Source organism: Anolis sagrei, chromosome 4, assembly GCF_037176765.1.
Source record: "Anolis sagrei isolate rAnoSag1 chromosome 4, rAnoSag1.mat, whole genome shotgun sequence".
NCBI lineage: Eukaryota > Metazoa > Chordata > Lepidosauria > Squamata > Dactyloidae > Anolis > Anolis sagrei.
The window spans coordinates 236,289,192-236,307,874 of record NC_090024.1 but is presented as its reverse complement, the minus strand read 5'-3'; the positions used below and the strand labels follow the sequence as shown (position 1 = coordinate 236,307,874).

Below are 18,683 nucleotides of genomic sequence, written 5' to 3'. Positions count from 1 at the left end.
CAGAGGGGTCGCCAAAGACCATCAGAAAACACAGTATTTTCTGTTGGTCATGGGGGTCCTGTGTCGGAAGCCTGGCCCAATTCTATCATTGGTGAGGTTCAGAATATTCTTTGATTGTAGGTGAACTATATATCCCAGCAACTATAACTCTCAAATGTCAAGGTCTATTTCCCCCAAACTCTACTAGTGTTCACATTTGGGCATATTGAGTATTTGTGCCAAGTTTGGTCCAGATACATTACTGTTTGAGTCCACAGTGCTCTCTGGATGTAGGTGAACTACAACTCCAAAACTCAAGGTCAGTGCCCACCAAACCCTTCCAGTATCTTCTCTTGGTCATGGGAGTTCTGTGTGCCAAGTTTGGTTCAATTCCATCATTAGTGGCGTTCAGAATGCTCTTTGATTGTAGGTGAACTATAAATCCCAGCAACTACAACTCCCAAATGACAAAATCAATCCCCTCCTGCAACCCTACCAGTATTCAAATTTGGGCATATCGGGTATTTGTGCCAAATTTGGTCCAGTGAATGAAAATACATTCTGCATATCAGAAATTCATATTACGATACATAACAGTAGCAAAATTACAGTTATGAAGTAGCAATGGAAATAATTTTATGGTTGGGGGTCAACACAACATGAGGAACTGTATTAAGGGGTCGCGGCATTAGGAAGGTTGAGAACCACTGTTCTAAATGGTTCTAAAGTACTTATAAAACTAGGGGGCGCTGGTGCTCTGCTTCTGCAGTGTTGCTAAAGTTCTGAGGGTGAAAATTTAAGAACTCTAACAAAAACTTTTAAATTTTCATTATTATTTCATTATTGGTGATTTTTATGCAATCCCAAGCATATCCCATAATTCTTAGCAGCATATGGGGATGTTTTTTTTTTTTTGGCCAACTTGCGAAGTTTTTTGTACCAGTCAACTCCTAGAGAACAGAGAGTTAGTAAACCATGGTTTGGGGATCTCTAAAGTCTGGTTCCTTCAAAGGTAATAAACCAATGTGTATAATTGGAGCTGATTTGATTGAAAACTATATAACACAGATACCAAACATCACCTCAACAAAGAGAGAATGCAACCTAGTTTCTATGTGTTGTATTGTATTGTAAATAGTAATAAATAATACTTTATTTACCTACCACCCTCTTTCCCCGAGGGGACATATATAAAAAGGAAAACATACAATGTCATAGTAAAATTCACACACAGTCAGTCCTCCACATACCCCAGTATTAGGGAGGCAGCACCCTTGCAAAAGTGGAAGAACCTACTCTTTTGTAGTTGAGAGAACATCTCTTTAGGAATCTCTAGGGCAGGCATGGGCAAACTTGGGCCTTCCAGGTGTTTTTGCACATCAACTCCCACAATTCTTAACAGCCGGTAGGCTGTTAGGAATCATGGGAGTTGAAGTCCAAAATACCTGGAGGGCCTAAGTTTCCCCATGCCTAATATAGACCCAATTCTTTTTCAGAAGGAGCATGAATCTTTAGCTTTCGAGAGAGATTTCCTTTGTATTTCCATTGCTGATGAACAGCATCAAGGTATTATTGGCGCTTATAGCGATTTCATTTGTTCCCTTCAGGCTCCAAGAATATCACTAGCTGTGACTTTAATGCATTCACAGCCGGCAACAAATTGGGATCAATGGCTGTTTAAAGCATGGTGTGAGTGCACAAAGTATTGAGATGCACAGCCAGTTTGGATCTTTGTGCCTGATTGGCCTGCCAGGTGTTTCTTATTATAGGGGAAGTCCAACATCCTATATTTCGTCAACTTGTCTCTTTATTCATAGAAAAATGTGCATTGTGTAATGATTCACACTAGGCATGGGCAAACCATACTTCTAAATGGTTCTAAAGTACTTACAAAACTAGGGGGCACTGGTACTTTGCTTTTGCAGTGTTGTGAAAGTTCTGGTGGTGAAAATTTCAGAATTCTAACAAAACTTTCAAAATTTCATTATTATTTCATTATTGGTGATTTTTTAATGACAGAACCAATTATGAACTGCCATTTATAATGAAATTTTGAAAGTTTTGTTAGCGTTCTGAAATGTTCACAACCAGAACTTGGGACTACAGAACTACAGCAACACTGTAGAAGCAAAGCACCACCGCCCCTAAGTATTTTCTATGAAGGAAAATATATAGAAAATATATATAGGCTTTTTGACATTGTGTTCATTTTATATTAAAAGCAGACAATATTTTAGGTTGCAGGAAATTATTACTGCTTTTTTGGTATTTAGGTAGAATAGAAACTTGGAGTTAGAATTGTAGTCCAACACTTAAGTTACTGTTGGGGTTCAGCCTGAGTTTGAACTTGAACCTAATTCTCTGTTTGTTCCTCCTGATGCTAATGAAAGTATATTTACTGATGCTAGTGGAAATGTACCTTTTGATGCCAATGCTCCTGGAATTAGTGAGGAAGAAACTGCTGTAGGTTTGGAAAATGCCAATGTTCCTGAAATTAGTGAGGAAGGAACTTCTGTAGATTTGGAAAATGAAAGTACCAGTGTTAATGAGAATGTTGCAGAGGGAGACCTTGAACTTTCCCTCCCTTCTGCACCTGTTAACTGTAATGACAACAGAAGGGGCCAAATTTGGGAAGACAGAAGTAAATCACTCAGTTTGCGTCGATCCTCCCGAATTCAAGAATTAAAAACATTGGCTTCAAAACAGAAGGGCGGTTCACGGAACCAATTCTTGAGTTTTAATTGCAATACCCCGAGCTGATTGTCTCAGTTCAGGCATCGTTTCAGAATTGATGAAGACCTTGGCAGTTCTCCCGGTTCCCTGGCCATAGTTTGGGAAGATTTCTAGGATATCAAGTACGGTTAGTGGATTGCTAACAGATTCCAGTATTTCCCAGTGAGGCTTTTGGTTTTGCTTTGTCCATTTAAATTCATGTTTGCTGATTTTGCTGTGGCTTTTGACTTGCATTTTTCCTTTATTTTGTAACCATTTTTCTTCAATAAAAAAGGATTGTTTTTCACAGCCAAGTGTGGTGGATAGTTATCTTAGGGCCTCGTTCCCTGCTCTGGATTGCAACAGTTACTTCATCATGCTGATTTATTAGCATATTCATGGTAAAATCAGTTATGTTAGGGAATTTCTTAGGTTCAGCTAAAGAGATCTGGAGTGGTTTTGGATATTTCTGGATTTTAGAGTGCTTGTGGATACGGAATGAGTGGGACCCAAGTCTATTTACACCATTTATATTCCACCCTTCTCACCCGAAGGGGATTCAAGGCGGTTCGCAGAACACATACACAGCAAACTTTTAATGCCATTAAACAAACAGGCCATACAAAAATAGAGATATTATGTTGCCATTTTTTCCAACTTTGGCATCCTGGAGGTTGTGCTCGATTCTGGCCGCAGGGGGGTGCTGTTGCTTCATCCTCTATGATGAAGAGCCCTTAATGACAGACTCTCTCCTTCCTCTGATTGCTGACGTTTTCTGGTATTTCCTTTTCATGGTGCCGCAAAACACCTCCCCGCTTAAGCAGTGCCTAATTTCTCTACTCACAGCTCACAATGTCACGTTGCCAGAGCTCTGCCTTATTCAGAGGCAGAGATGAACCAAACAAAAACCCAGTTTGTATAAAACAAGTTAATTAAAACAGCACTTACTTTCTGGCTGTTTTAATAGTCCAAAATATAAAACATAAAGATAGCACTCAGCACAGAATAAACAAAAACAGCAAACATTGTTGCAGGTTCAAGATAACTCCATAGTCAAAGGTCCAGTCCAGTGGTCAAACGTCGATAATTCAACAAAGTCCAGGGATCAAGAGTCTACTGTAGTCAACAGCCAGTCCAAAGACTGAAGGTTCCAGGATTCTAAGAGTTCAGGATACCAAAAATCCAGAGACCTGGGGGAAAACCAGCAGCATCCACCACCAAAATATGACAAATATTTTTCTCCCGAAGACCAGTCCCAAGGCTAGCTCCTTATATCCAGAAACACCCAGCTGCAACCCATCTCTTGCATACCTCCACCCTTTATTGCTTTCACCCATGAAATCTTACTTACAGATGACTCAACCCTTTAGAACTAAGACTTACATTAATCCTTCCATCACCAACTGCTAGGCCTACCACCACCAACTACCGTCGACTGCAGAACATGATACATGACACACAACTGTTTTTGAACTGCTTAGGTGGAGCTGGGCTGAAGGTTGGGTTCCGACCCCGACCCGGGTGTCGAACTGTCAACCTTTCAATTGGTGTGATCTATTGCTGCTGGTGATTAACCAGTTGTGCTAAAACCCGGCCCTAATCATGAAATTCATTTATATTTCATAAGCCCTTTATGAACATAGCCTAAAGATAATTTAATATACATTATCGATAATTTGGTGCATGAAGCACACTTTATGCATATGGATCCATCAGGAAGCACATTCTCAGTCACCCATATGGATTTTGAAGTTCTGGAAATGGAATGCCCAACTTGTATCTTCACCCTGTTTTTTATTAATATAACTCATATAAGGTAAAATTCCAGTGTTTTCTGACAAAGAAAATCAAATACTGTCCCTGATGTTTGGCATGACTGTCCCTGCTCAGGCAGAGCTAATTTATTTCCTAAATTAACTGTCCCCTCACTCAGATTTGTAGATATATTCCAGAAGCAATATCTGCTCTTTCTTCCGGCTCTTCACTCCACTGTCTTACATTTTAGCCTCTCTCTCTTTTTTTGGCAGGGACTATCTTAATGTAGAATTCGGTCAGATGACCCTTTGTCATATGAGTGCTTGCCTTGAAATTTAGCGAGTCAGCGCCTGCGCTCCTGCCTTGGCAGAGACTCGAGTCTGCAAAGCCTTTGACAGCCATGAAGCCCCTGACAGCTGGGTGCAGCTGTCTAAACCCTCCCCGCTGTAGGTCAATGCACCATGACCTCAGTCAAGAAAAATAGGACATGGATGGAATATATAATGGGGATTCTCCTTGGCTAGAGAAATGAGTAGAGGAGATCTTTAATTGCTTGTAGAAGTCCCAAAATGAAGGTGGTAATTAAAGAATTGAACATTAGTTTTTCCTGTAAATGGAAGTTGTGTGATGCTGCTGATTAATGCTAGATGGGTGAGGTTGTGTTATTTAGATAGCCAAAGGGAACCCCCATGTTCAGTAGTGGCGCACCTCTGAATGCTAGCTGCTGAACATCAAAGTGGAAGGTAAGGTTGGTGACTCAAATCAATAGAGCAGGATGAGTTCCCATCTGTCAGCTCCAGCTTCTCATGTGGGGATATGAGAGAAGCCTCCCAAAGGATGGTAAAACATCCAGACATCCCCTGGGCAATGTCCTTGCAGACGGCCAGTTCTCTCACACAAGAAGAGACTTGCAGTTTCTCAATTCACTCCTCACACACACACACACACACACACACAAAACCTTCAGGCCCTGGTTGGGGGCATTTAAGGGTGCATCTACAAGTAGAATTGATGCAGGTCAATGGCACCTTAACTGCCATGGATCAAGGCTGTGGAATCAGAAGAATTATAGAATCATAGAGTTGGAAGAGACCACATGGGCTATCTAGTCCAACCCCCTGCTATGCAGGAAAAGCACAATCAAAGTATCCCTGACAGGTGGCCATCCAGCCATCTGTTCTAGTTTGAAGTTCTAGAGATCTAGTTTGATGTGGCACCAGTACTCTTTGGTAGAGAAGGCTAAAATTTTTGTAAAATTACAAATCTTGTGGAAAAGGGGTGTCATTTATTCATGGAACATAGTGCAGATCAGGGGTTCTCAAACTTTTAAAGCCAAGGGCTGGTTCATGGTCTCTCAGACTGTTGGGCAGTAATATAGTTTGAAGATAACATGAACAAATTCCTATGCACACTGCACATATCTCATTTGTATTGCAAATAATAATAATAATAGCGAAAGAACAATACAATATTTAAAATGAAGAACACTTTTAACTGACATAAACTTGCAAGTATTTCAGTTGGAAGTGTGACTTGTTTTGGGCTGATTTAGGACTGTTGTTGTGTGTCTTCAAGTCATGTCAGACTTAGGGCAACCCTACATCCAAAGTTTAGGGTGGGGGCTGGGTAAAGGGCTTTGGAGGGTCGCATCCAGCCCACAGGCCTTAGTTTGGGGATCCCTGGTGTAGATGCACCCTTAGACATACTTGTGGGAAGTAAGAGGCTGAAGAAGCAGATTCTTGATCTTGTCCAGCAATTGGTTTGTATCTAAATTATTAGTTTATGGATCCCTTTAGAAAGCAAATATGATGTGGTTTTTTAAAGTGCTGGAATAGGACTCTTGCAAACTAATGTTTGAATCCCTGCTAAGCTGAGGAAAACTAATGGGTGACCTTTGGGATGTCACACTTTCTCAGCCTTGGAAGAAGGAAATGGCAAACCATCTCTGAACAAATCTTCCACATAAGAAACCAGCAATAGGTTTACCTTAGGGCCACTATAAGTCAAAAGAGAAGGTACACAAGTACAGTAGAAGCATTGGTGCAATAACATTTTGGGATTTGTCTTATGGTGAGATCTCCCTTTGTGCTTTGCATCTCAATAAGAAATGCAAAACAGTGGCCACGAGGTGGTGCTGTTCCTTGAGGTATCTCAAACAAATGAGCAAAAATCTATTTTACTGAGGCCCACTTCATTCGTGCAATTACAGTATTTTGATATCACCATATCTCCTGGCATTCATAGTTTCATGGGCTATATAGAATTCTTTTCTATATGGTTCTAGTGTCTCACCAAACTATAAATTTCAGATTCCATAGGATGTGGCCATGTCAGTTAGTGGAATAACCATGTAGGGTGAAAAGTCCCCTATTTAGACAGGTCAGAGGTTCATTTCACTGTTGTTGTTTTTTTTGCATAGAATCATAAGAGTATGAACAGATCACAAGGATGATCCAGGCCAACTGCTTCTGCCATGCATGAACACATAATCCAAGTCCTACTGAGAAGTAGCCATCTTGCTTTTGCTTAAAAACCTCAAGAGAAGGAGACTTCCATCACACTCCGAGGCAGTATATTCTACCTGAGTTGGGTTTTTACTTTCAGGAAGTTCTTCCTAATGTTTAGGTGGAATATCTTTTCCTGGAGTTTGAATCTATTTGCTCTATATTCTACTATCTGGAGTAGCCACTGACATTCTTGGCTTGGTTTCCCCTTCTCTTTGGAGAGAAAACTCCAGGAGAACATGGTCAGCTAAGGTTCCCAACACTTTCACCCCATTAACTTGGTCATTGATGTTGGTTAGGATCAGATCTGAAATATCTGTACCCTTTGTTGTCTCTTCTACCTTCTGGACAATTAAATTATCTGCTAAAGCAAGTCAGGAATTTTTGGACCTTACGTTCTTGACAGAGTTGGACTTCCAATACATGTTAGGATAGTTCATATCTCTCATTATACTAGAGGAGAAATTCCTCTAGAACATGGCCATATAGCCCAAAAAAATATTATTATTATTTCGAGGTTTTATATACCGACCCTCTCACCTTCAAAGAGGGATTCGGACCAGTTCACAACATGTGTTAACATACAAAAATATACAATAACAACACAATGCAACACAAAAAAACCTACAACAACCTTCTCATTATTCCTTTTTGAATGTATGATCATCCATCCTGTATAGGAATTTCTGGGTCCTCTAACATGCTTCTGTAGTCAACTTTTGGAGAGGCTTGGTCATTGAGTTTCAATGGAGGACCTTTATATTCCTCAAGAGAACATTTAAATCAAATCTGTGAATAATCAAATCCTTCAAAGTCAAATCCGCAAATATGGAGGGAAGACTGTAAGCCATTCAGCTTCTTTACTGAAAGGCAAGATATATATGTAATAAAAAATACAATATAGACCAACCTCCTTGCATGACCAATATAACCTCCATATCTAGAGTGGGGTACATTCCTGGATTTCATATAAATATGTGAAACTGTGGAGAATAGTTAATCTTATTACTGTCAATGGGACAAATGACCAAAGTACTAAGAAGAGGGTGTTACTTGCACAAGAGTGAATAAGCAAAACTGTGGATAAGAGAAACTACATATATTGGTTCCATGAATAGGTGGGTTATACTGTACACAACCAAAGTTCTCCAGAACATTGGCTATCAACCCTTTGTTTAAGGCCGTCTACTCCATTGTGAGATAACTCTCACTAGCAGAATGATTTTCCTAATGTTCAGACATAATATTTTCCCTTGTATAGTAATTTGAACTCACTGGTTTGTGTCTTGGTCTTTAGATTTATGATTATGCAAAAGGGCCCTTACTGTTGGAAACCAGTCCTTATTTTATTTTGTAGAACACTCTAGTTGGTCAGGAACAGCAACCAGAGAACACCATCCCGCATTCACAATCCCGGAGACAAAGGATGAGATTCACAGACAGGATGTGGTCTCTGAGCTTGAGCTTGGCTTGGCTTGGTGCAGATCTTCTTCTCATGTCCCTCCTTTAAGCATCAATTCTATATGAGAACGTCATTCCTCCACCCAGAATGGAGTTTTTGTGGATTCTGCCAAATTCTTCTTAACCGGCTAAAAAGATCCACTCAACATGCTTCTCCCACTTTGTTTTGCAGATGCCTTGGTTCAAAGGATGGAAAGTGGAACGCAAGGAAGGGAATGCCAGTGGAGTGTCCCTCCTCGAGGCTCTGGATACCATCTTGCCCCCCACCCGCCCCACAGACAAACCTCTGCGCCTCCCTCTTCAGGATGTCTACAAGATTGGAGGTGAGCCCAGCGCTGTAACCTACAGTTTGTGGGTGGAAAGATGTGCCTTCTTCCTGCCCCGTGGATTTCCAGATTAGCAATTTATTCTTGTTGATAATACAGCAAAAAATGAGGAATTTATGACTTTACTTTTCCTGGACTAAGAAAAATGGTGATCTATTTACTTACTGAAATCTAAGAAAGCAAGAGTATATATTGGTATTTTGGGGTTGGGAGATCCTGGATCCATATAACATAATTTGTGATGCACTATTATTTGTGATGCACCAGGGGAGCTGTCGCTTTCATCGTCCATCTGCAACGCTGATGAAGCACTTCTGCATTCCCCGCATGCTTCCCCGCTGGAATGCTTTGCTGGAGTCTTCTTTATGGCCTCATAAATCAGTTAATTTAGCCTCCCCACACTTTAAGGTGGTACCTAATTTTCCTACTTGACAGATGCACCTGTCTTTCGGGTTGCAAAGGTCGACAACAGGCTACACACAATTGGTTGGAAACCCACTCCAACCCGGGCTGGCTTCGAACTCATGACCTTTTGGTCAGAGTGATCTTAATGCAGCTGACACTCATCCAGCTGCGCCACAATCCCGTTGCACTACAAGGTGAAAACTAGTATTGTATTATGCTGAAATCTGAAGAAGTTGCTCTTAGTTTAAAAATTAAGCTTCCAGCTCTCATGAGTGCATAGAAGTTTATAAAGGCAATGAATTCAGTAATTGTGGGTTTCTAGAAAAGTTTGCATTGCTGTCTAGCTGTTACCCTTTCTAAGTCCATGTAACACACATTGTGCAGGAGCTTACTCATATAACTCACATTGCACAATACATTTTGGAATGGGAAAATCTGTTGGTTGTAAATCTTGTAGCCATCAGCAGAATTGCTTGGATTTTATGGAATGTTCATTATTTTCAGACAACAGAAAGGAATAGGCCAGCCAGTTTGGGGGCTCTCTGTGGCCCCTTCTACACTGCCATATAATCCAGATTATCAAAGTAGATAATCCACATTATGTGCTTTGAACCGGTTTGTATGAGTCCACATTGCCATATAATCCAGTTCAAATAAGATAATCCTGATTTTATATGGCAGTGTAGAAGAAGTCTTTATTCCTTATTCTTGTGCTGACCTTACATCAGCATAACATTCGCTCTTAGGTATGGAATTCAACATAGAATCATAGAATCATAGAGTTGGAAGAGACCTCATGGGCCATCCAGTCCAACCTCCTGCCAAGAAGCAGGAAAATTGCATTCAAATCACCCCTGACAGATGGCCATCCAGCCTCTGTTTAAAAGCCTCCAAAGAAGAAGCCTCCACCACATTCTGAGGCAGAGAGTTCCACTGCTTAACAGGCCTCACAGTCAGGAAGTTCTTCTTAATGTTCAGGTGGAATCTCTTTTCCTGTAGTTTGAAGCCATTGCTCCATTGCATCCTAGTCTCCAGGGCAGCAGAAAACAAGCTTGCTCCCTACTCCCTATGACTTCCTCTCACATACTTATACATGGCTATCATGTCTCCTCTAAGCCTTCTCTTCTTCATCATCTTAGATATTTACAGCCAGAGTTCTAATTCTGAAGATAATAACAATTATCTCACAAACCTTGAAAATGGATGCAAATATATATCATAAACCTCAAGAAGCTTGAGCAAGATTTTGAATGGTCATGTCTTTGGCTCAAGAATCCTCCTGCACATCCACTTCCCATGATATGCTAAAACAAAATAGGTTATGAGAAACCAGTAAATGTGAATTTAGTTAACTGGATTATTTATATCATGAGGATGGACAGAGCTTCAGACCTGCAGGATCTTCTTTATGAGTTGTTTTTACTGAGATCCACAGCATTTGAAGAACTGAAGTAGAAGCAAAATAGTGGTGAAGTGCAATTGTGCTTATTTACCTGGAAGACAGTCTCATTGTGTTCAGTGCTGCTTGTGTCCAGGTGAGCGAAAGTAAAATTGCAATTTCAGGAACAAATCCTGGAGATTTGTTTTTAGTCCCTGAATTAGGCTCACAGTCTATGAGGCAGAAATCCCATTTCCCCTGCCTCCAAGTTGTCTTCCTTTTAACAAGATAATTTTAGTGGTGAGTAAATGATCTTGTTGTTAAGTAGTTAAAAGTCACAAACAATTTATCAGGTATTGCACATCACTCTATTAAGCTGCAGAAGTAGCTTAATAGTGTTTACTCAGTGTTTACTTTTGATCACCTTATTATGGTATTTGTTCAGGTTAAAGAAATGAAGAATTTCTTAATAGTGGTTTTTCTCCCTTTTGCACAGAACACAACCTCCAGTCCTAAGCCTTTTGGCACCTGCCTTGTTTATTAGAGGGGGAATCTGGTTGTTACAATTATAAAATGTAATAATATTGGCATGAGTTTGGCAGTTTTATCTTTCTTGCCAGCAGTCTAATATTTCTGTGCTATGATACTTCATCTTGTTGATGGGAAGCTTCCCACCAGAGTGGAAATCATCTATCGGACGGATAGCAAGCTATTTAGCCTCAGCATGCCGAAAGCCAAAACCAAGGTCACAACAACATCTGTTATAGAACTCCAATATGCTGATGACAACACCATCTGTGTACATTCAGAAGAAGATCTACAAGCCACTCTAAACACCTTTGCAGAAGCAAATGAGAAGCTCGGCCTTTCATTGAAAATTGAGAAAACCAAACTGCTCTTCCAGTAGTCACCAGCCAATCCCTCTCCAATGCCAGAAATACAACTCAATGGTGTAATATTAGAAAATGTTGGCCATTTCCGCTACCTTTGCAGCCACCTCTCCACAAAAGTCAGCATTGACACTGAAATACAACACTGCCTGAGCTCTGCGAGTGCAGCATTTTTCCAAATGAGGCAGAGAGTGTTTGAGGACTGGGACATCCTTAGAGACACCAAGATGCTTGTTTATAAAGCTATTGTCCTCCCAACCCTGCTATACACCTCTGAAACGTGGATAGATGACATACGCAACTCCTGGAATGATTCCATCAGCACTGCCCCCCAAAAATTCTGCAAATCTCTTGGGAAGACAGGCAGACAAATGTCAGCCTGCTGGAAGAAGCAAAGACCACCAGCATTGAAGTAATGCTCCTCCACCATCAACTCCACTGGACTGGCCACCTTGTCCGAATGCCTGATCACCATCTTCCAAAGCAACTACTCTACTCTGAACTCCAGAACGGGAAATGGAATGTTGGTGGACAAGAAAAGAGATGTAAAGATGGGCTTAAAGCCAACCTTAAAAACTGTGGCATAGACACCGAGAACTTGGAAGCCCTGACTCTTGAGCGCTCTAACTGGAGGACAGCTGTGACGAGCAGTGCTGCAGAATTCAAAGAGGCACTAATGGAGGGCCAAAGGGAGAAATGTGCCAAGAGGAAGGCACAACAAGCCAACCTCAACTGGGACCGCCTTCCATCTGGAAACTGATTAACTTACTGCGGGAGAACATGCGGATCAAGAATAGGGCTCCACAGCCATCTACGAACCCACCGCCAAGACACCACATCTGGAAGATCGTCATCCTTGAGCTATGCGGGATTGCTTATATTTGCGATTTGGTATCAGATGAGAAAAAGGGAATGCACTTTGTCTATTATCCATTATCGAAACCAGAAGTGTTGTTGTTCACCTCTTGATTGTTTATTGGCAAATAAGGCTTCTAGATTTTTCCTAGGAAAAATATGGTGTGCGAGTATAGAGGAGCATGCTCTATGTAGCAGTATTACGAAGCAGTTTTTAGCTGGCAAGGTTGGGCAACAAATGAGCAGAAAAAGATTTTCATATATTGGAGAATGAATGTGGCCAGCTAGATGAGTCTAGTGATAGGCATCCCCTCATGCAGTTGTTCACCCCTACAATAGATTCTTGCAATCCCCTTTGGATTCCAAGGATTACATTTTGTGATATTGATTCTTCACCCCTTCTGACTCCCTCTAGGAATTGGGACGGTGCCGGTGGGCCGTGTAGAGACTGGGATCCTGAGACCTGGCATGGTGGTGACTTTTGCCCCCGTGAACATCACTACAGAAGTCAAGTCTGTGGAGATGCACCACGAGGCCTTGAGCGAGGCTCTGCCGGGGGACAACGTTGGCTTCAATGTCAAGAATGTCTCCGTGAAGGACATCCGCCGTGGCAACGTCTGTGGGGACAGCAAGTCTGACCCACCTCAGGAGGCAGCACAGTTCACTTCTCAGGTCAGCAGGGAATCCACAGTGGCTATCTTTTGAAGGCTGCATCTTCAGATCAGAATATTTGTATTTGAAGGGGAGGGGAACATGGATTAGTTTAGGTAACCTCTGTTGTTTGCCAACAAGTTGGTATCAGTCTACAGCAGGCATGGGCAAACTTCCAAAAGGTGTTTTGGACATCAACTCTCACAATTCCTAATGGCTGGTAGGCTGTTAGAAATTGTGGAAGTCCAAAACACCTGGAGGACCATAGTTTGCCCATGCCTGGTCTACGGCCTCCATATGAACAAGAGGCCACCAAGAACTCCAGTAATTGGCATCATTGCTCATGTCTAGCAAACTCAGGGCTATGGTTCTTGAAACCGATTCAATCCACCTGTGATTTGATTTTGTTCTTTTCCTGTTGCCTTCCATTTTCTATGAGTGATGTACAAGGAAAGTGGAAAATAGCAGCCTCAAATACTGTATTGTCGAAGGCTTTCATGGCTGGAATCACTGTGTGGGGTGTAGTTTTTTTCAGGCTATATGGCCATGTTCTAGAGGCATTCTCTCTTGAGGATGTTTGCCATAGATGCAGGGGAAACATCAGGAGAGAATGCCTCTAGAACATGGCCATATAGCCTGAAAAAACCTACAACAACCCAGCCTCAAATACTGTTTATTTTATGTGGTTTCCTTGCCTGAGATAATACATTTGTAATATCTTCTCAAGACATGAATCGTTTGAAAAGCAGTGAGTGTCTCTGTAGATTAGTGGTTCTCAACCTGGGGTCCCCAGATGTTTTTGGCCTACAACTCCCAGAAATCCCAGCCAGTTTACCAGCTGTTAGGATTTCTGGGAGTTGAAGACCAAAACATCTGGGGACCGCAGGTTGAGAACCACTGTTGTAGATCTTAGAAAACTATTTCTTGATTTAAGTCGTTGACGGGCTGGATGATACCCAAACAAGGGATGGGCTGGAGATGTCTCTGCCTTGGTCCTTTCACTATCGGCTGCTACTTCCCGGCGGATGTCAGGTGGTGCAATACCGGCTAGACAGTGTAATTTCTCCAGTGGTGTAGGGCGCAGACACCCCGTGATAATGCGGCATGTCTCATTAAGAGCCACATCCACTGTTTTAGCGTGGTGGGATGTGTTCCACACAGGGCATGCATACTCAGCAGCAGAGTAGCATAGCGCAAGGGCAGATGTCTTCACTGTGTCTGGTTGTGATCCCCAGGTTGTGCCAGTCAGCTTTCGTATGTTATTGTTTCTAGCACCCACTTTTTGCTTGATGTTCAGGCAGTGCTTCTTGTAGGTCAGAACACGGTCCAGGGTGACTCCCAGGTATTTGGGTGTGCTGCAATGCTCCAGTGGGATTCCTTCCCAGGTCATCCTCGGAGCTTGGGATGCTTGTTTTAACTGCATTATTTGATTGGTATAGAACCAGCCTAAATTATTCTTTGAGTCTAAATTAACCAGGAATAGCAGGATTTAGGACACAGGTTGTTTGGTGATACAAAAATTAAAATAAAACATAACAAGCTATTTGCGTTGTATTTGTTGCACGAGAGTAGCTTAATATAAAAAACAGCAACATTGTGAAGAAACAATTTTTTTTCCACTAGAGGGAAGTATTGCTGAGCCAAAATAAGGAGGTTGGCAGTCTAGGCTGCCATAGAAATGTGTTCCCTGCTCCAATTGTGTCTCCTTCTTCTTGTGTGCACCAGGTGATCATCTTGAACCACCCTGGCCAGATCAGCGCTGGATATTCCCCTGTCATTGACTGCCACACTGCCCACATTGCTTGCAAATTTGCTGAGCTGAAGGAGAAGATCGACCGGCGCTCTGGCAAGAAGTTGGAAGACAACCCCAAATCCCTGAAGTCTGGAGATGCTGCCATTGTGGAGATGATCCCGGGAAAGCCCATGTGTGTGGAAAGCTTCTCCCAGTATCCACCCTTGGGTGAGCTCTTTTTCCTTATTTTTGATGTTAACAGAGATCCACTGATAGATCTATGCCGTTCATACATACTAGTAAGAGATACCTAGGGTTGGTTCAAGATATCATGCTTCCCATGTCTAGGATCCCTTCTACACTACCATAGAAAATCTAGATTATCTCATTTGAACTACATTATATGCCAGTGTAGACACATAACCAAGTTCAAATCAAATAATGTGGATAATCTGGATTATATGGCAGTTCAAAGCAGATAATCTCAATTATTTTATTTGATAATCTGGATTATATGCCAGTGTAGGTTCATATAATCCAGTTAAAATCAGATAATCCACATTATCTGATTTGATAATCTGGATTATATGGCAGTGTAGGTTCATATAATCCAGTTCAAATCAGACACTGTGGATTATCTGTTTTGATAATCTGGATTATATGGCAGTTCAAAGCAGATAATCTGAATTATTTTATTTGATAATCTGAATTATATGGCAGCATAGGTTCATATAATCCAGTTCAAATCAGACAATGTGGATTATTTGATTTGATAATCTGGATTCTTTGGCAGTTCAAAGCAGATAATCTGAATTTTTTATTTAATAATCTGGATTATATGACAATGTAGGTTCATATAATCCAATTCAAATCAGATAATGTGGATTATCAGATTTGATATTCTGGATTATATGGCAGTTCAAATAAAATAATATGGATTATGTGATTTGATAATCTGGATTATATAGCAGTTCAAAGCAGATAATCTGAATTATTTGATTTGATCATCTGGATTATATGGCAGTGTAGGTTCATATAATCCAGTTCAAATTAGATAATCTGGATTATTTCATTTGATAATCTAAATTATATGGGAGTGCAGATTCGTGTAATCCAGTTCAAAGCAGATAATCTGGATTATCTGATTTCATAATCTGAATTATATGACAATGCAGAAGGGGCCTTGGGCTTCTGTCACTTCCCTTCCAGTTACCTTTTTCTGAGTGTCCTCTTTCCAAATGAGAATGTTGTCTTCTGATCAGTAAACACCATTTCTATTTGGAAAACATGTTTTCTGCGCAAACTATAATCAGGGAGTTTTGTGTACAAAGAAATCCAGATGTATAGGGACTATTTTTCCCCTTTTCCCCATGTCCCTGGTTCCTGGAAGAGATTAATCTTTGATCTAAAATTAAGATACCGTACTTACACTGATCCCTGTAAAAGTCAACCCATGTATTTGGGATTGAGTCTTTTAATTAATTTTTCTAGATTCACAGGAGTAACTTGGCCCAGTACATGAAAACAAAGCATGCATTGATTTTTCTGGCCTAGACACAATTTGTGGTGAAAATTGAATCTGGCTAATGCAGAAATTGTAGCAGGTGTTTAAGGACTCAATCAGAATAGGAAATCTCCAATACCAAGTCCCAGAAGCACTTTATTAGAACTAAGATTGCTGCACATTGCACACTGCACTTACCCTATAATCCTTACATATCACCTGTCACATCAGCACTTTTAATTCTGTACCCTTTACTCTGGCCCGGCTCAGTTTTATTGTGTTTTGGGGTATTGTTATTGCTTGTTGTTTTTGTTGTTTAATATTGCTTTAATTGTTTTTAATTTGCTTTAGGTTTGTATTATTATGTTATGTATTGAGGCCTTGGCCTTTGTAAGCCACATCGAGTCCTTCGGGAGATGCTAGTGGGGTACAAATAAAGATAATAATAATAATAATAATAATAATAATAATAGATATATGGCTGGGGTTACACTTAAAAATGTACCTGTTCTAACTAACATACAAATTTAATTAAAGAACAAACCTACAGAAGCTATATTGTTCATAACTTGGGATTGCCTGTACATGATTATTAGACCTGCAGGATCTCATTTGGCCACTAGAGGGGGTTAGAGTGCCAAAAACTCTGTAATACCTGTGCTTTCTATGTAGCACAATGTTTCTCAACCTGAGGGTCGGGACTTGGGGGGGGGGGGGGGGTCACAAAAGTCCATCAGGAAACATAATATTTTCTGTTGGTCATGGTGGTTCTGTGTGGGAAGTTTGGCTCAATTCTGTCATTGGTGGGGTTCAGAATTCTCTTTGATTGTAGGTGAACTATATATCCTAGCAACTACAACTCCCAAATGTCAAGTCTATTTTCTCCAAACTCCATCAGTGTTCACATCTGGGCATATTGAATATTCGTGCCAAATTTGGTCCATCTCAATCATTGTTTGAGTCCACAGTGCTCTGGGTGTAGGTGAACTACAACTCCAAAACTCAAGGTCAATGGCCACCAAACCCTTCCAGTATTTTTTGTTGGTCATGATAGTTCTGTGTGCCAAGTTTAGTTCAATTCAATCATTAATGGAGTTCAGAATGCTCTTTGATTGTAGGTGAACTATAAATCTCAGCTACTACATCTCCCAAATGACAAAATCAACCCCCCCACCACCACTATTCAAATTTGGGCGTATTGGGTATTTGTGCATATTCTGCATATCAGATATTTCATTAGAATGGTAGCAAAATTACAGTTATGAATTAACAACGCAAAAAATGTTATGGTTGGGGGCCACCACAACATGAGGAACTGTATTAAGGGGTCGAGGCATTAGGAAGGTTGAGAAACACTGATGCAGTAGAACTTTGTGGGCAACTCAACCCTTGTGTCCCATTCCAGGGCGCTTTGCTGTGCGCGACATGCGGCAGACGGTGGCCGTGGGCGTCATCAAGAATGTGGAGAAGAAGAGCGGCGGTGCTGGCAAGGTCACCAAGTCAGCCCAGAAGGCCCAGAAGGCTGGCAAATGAATCGTAGACGCCCAGTGCCTCGCTCAGAAACCATCCTTACCACCGGGATGCCGTCACCTTCTCCCCGAGGCGCATGTGTGCACATCTGCTTGTAAGAGTTTGTATGTCAACGACTGGATGCTCACTATTAAGGTCCAGTGGAAATTCTTTAAAAGGAAAAGCATGTCCCAGCGTTCGTGAGGCTTTGTGTTAAATTTTACCAATAAAACTGGTACAACATCCACATCGAAAACAAGTGGGGTGTCTTGTGTTTCTGTGTTGGGCCCCACACATTGGCAAGTTTAGCTCTGTGGTCAGCTTCTGCTAGACATTGACTATAGAATTGCAATTTTTATTTATTTCATCTCAAAAGCATTGCATAAATAAACAAGCATAAAACTGATAAAATAGAGGAAGCACAAATAAATAGGGTTGTTGTAGATTTTTCGGGTTGTATGGCCATTTTCTAGAACCATTCTCTCCTGACGTTTTGCCTGCATCTGTGGCAAGCAAATTCAGAGGTTGTGAGGTTTGTTGGAAACTGGAAAATTGGGTTTATATATCTGTGGAAGGTCCAGGGTGAGACCACAGATATAGAAACACAATTTCCACAGATATATAAACTCAATTTTCTAGTTTCCAACAAACCTCATAGAATCATAGAATCAAAGAGTTGGAAGAGACCGCATGGGCCATCCAGTCCAACCCCCTGTCAAGAAGTAGGAATATTGCATTCAAATCCCCCCTGACAGATGGCCATCCAGCCTCTGTTTAAAAGCTTCCAAAGAAGGAGCCTCCACCACACTCTGGGGCAGAGAGTTCCACTGCTGAACGGCTCTCACAGTCAGGAAGTTCTTCCTCACGTTCAGATGTTTGCCACAGATGCAGGTGAAACATCAGGAGAGAATTCTTCTAGAACATGGCCATACAATCCAAAAAAACCTACAACAGCCCAGTTATTCTGGCCATGAAAGCCTTCAACAATACACAAATAAATAATTTGGTCTAAATAATTTTTG

The 18,683-nt window shown here is 41.1% G+C and overlaps 1 protein-coding gene across 1 annotated transcript in view; it reads left to right on the top strand.

The window, feature by feature from the left end:
• EEF1A2 (eukaryotic translation elongation factor 1 alpha 2) overlaps nucleotides 1–17,920 on the top strand; it is a 45,782-nt gene extending 27,862 nt beyond the window's left edge. The window contains exons 5-8 of the mRNA XM_060771940.2: nucleotides 8,584–8,734; nucleotides 12,681–12,937; nucleotides 14,642–14,876; nucleotides 17,558–17,920. Coding sequence (XP_060627923.1) covers nucleotides 8,584–8,734; nucleotides 12,681–12,937; nucleotides 14,642–14,876; nucleotides 17,558–17,685 — 771 coding nt within the window. The 3' untranslated portion in view covers nucleotides 17,686–17,920. The remainder of the gene's footprint in view (nucleotides 1–8,583; nucleotides 8,735–12,680; nucleotides 12,938–14,641; nucleotides 14,877–17,557) is intronic.
• Nucleotides 17,921–18,683: the final 763 nt, after the last annotated feature.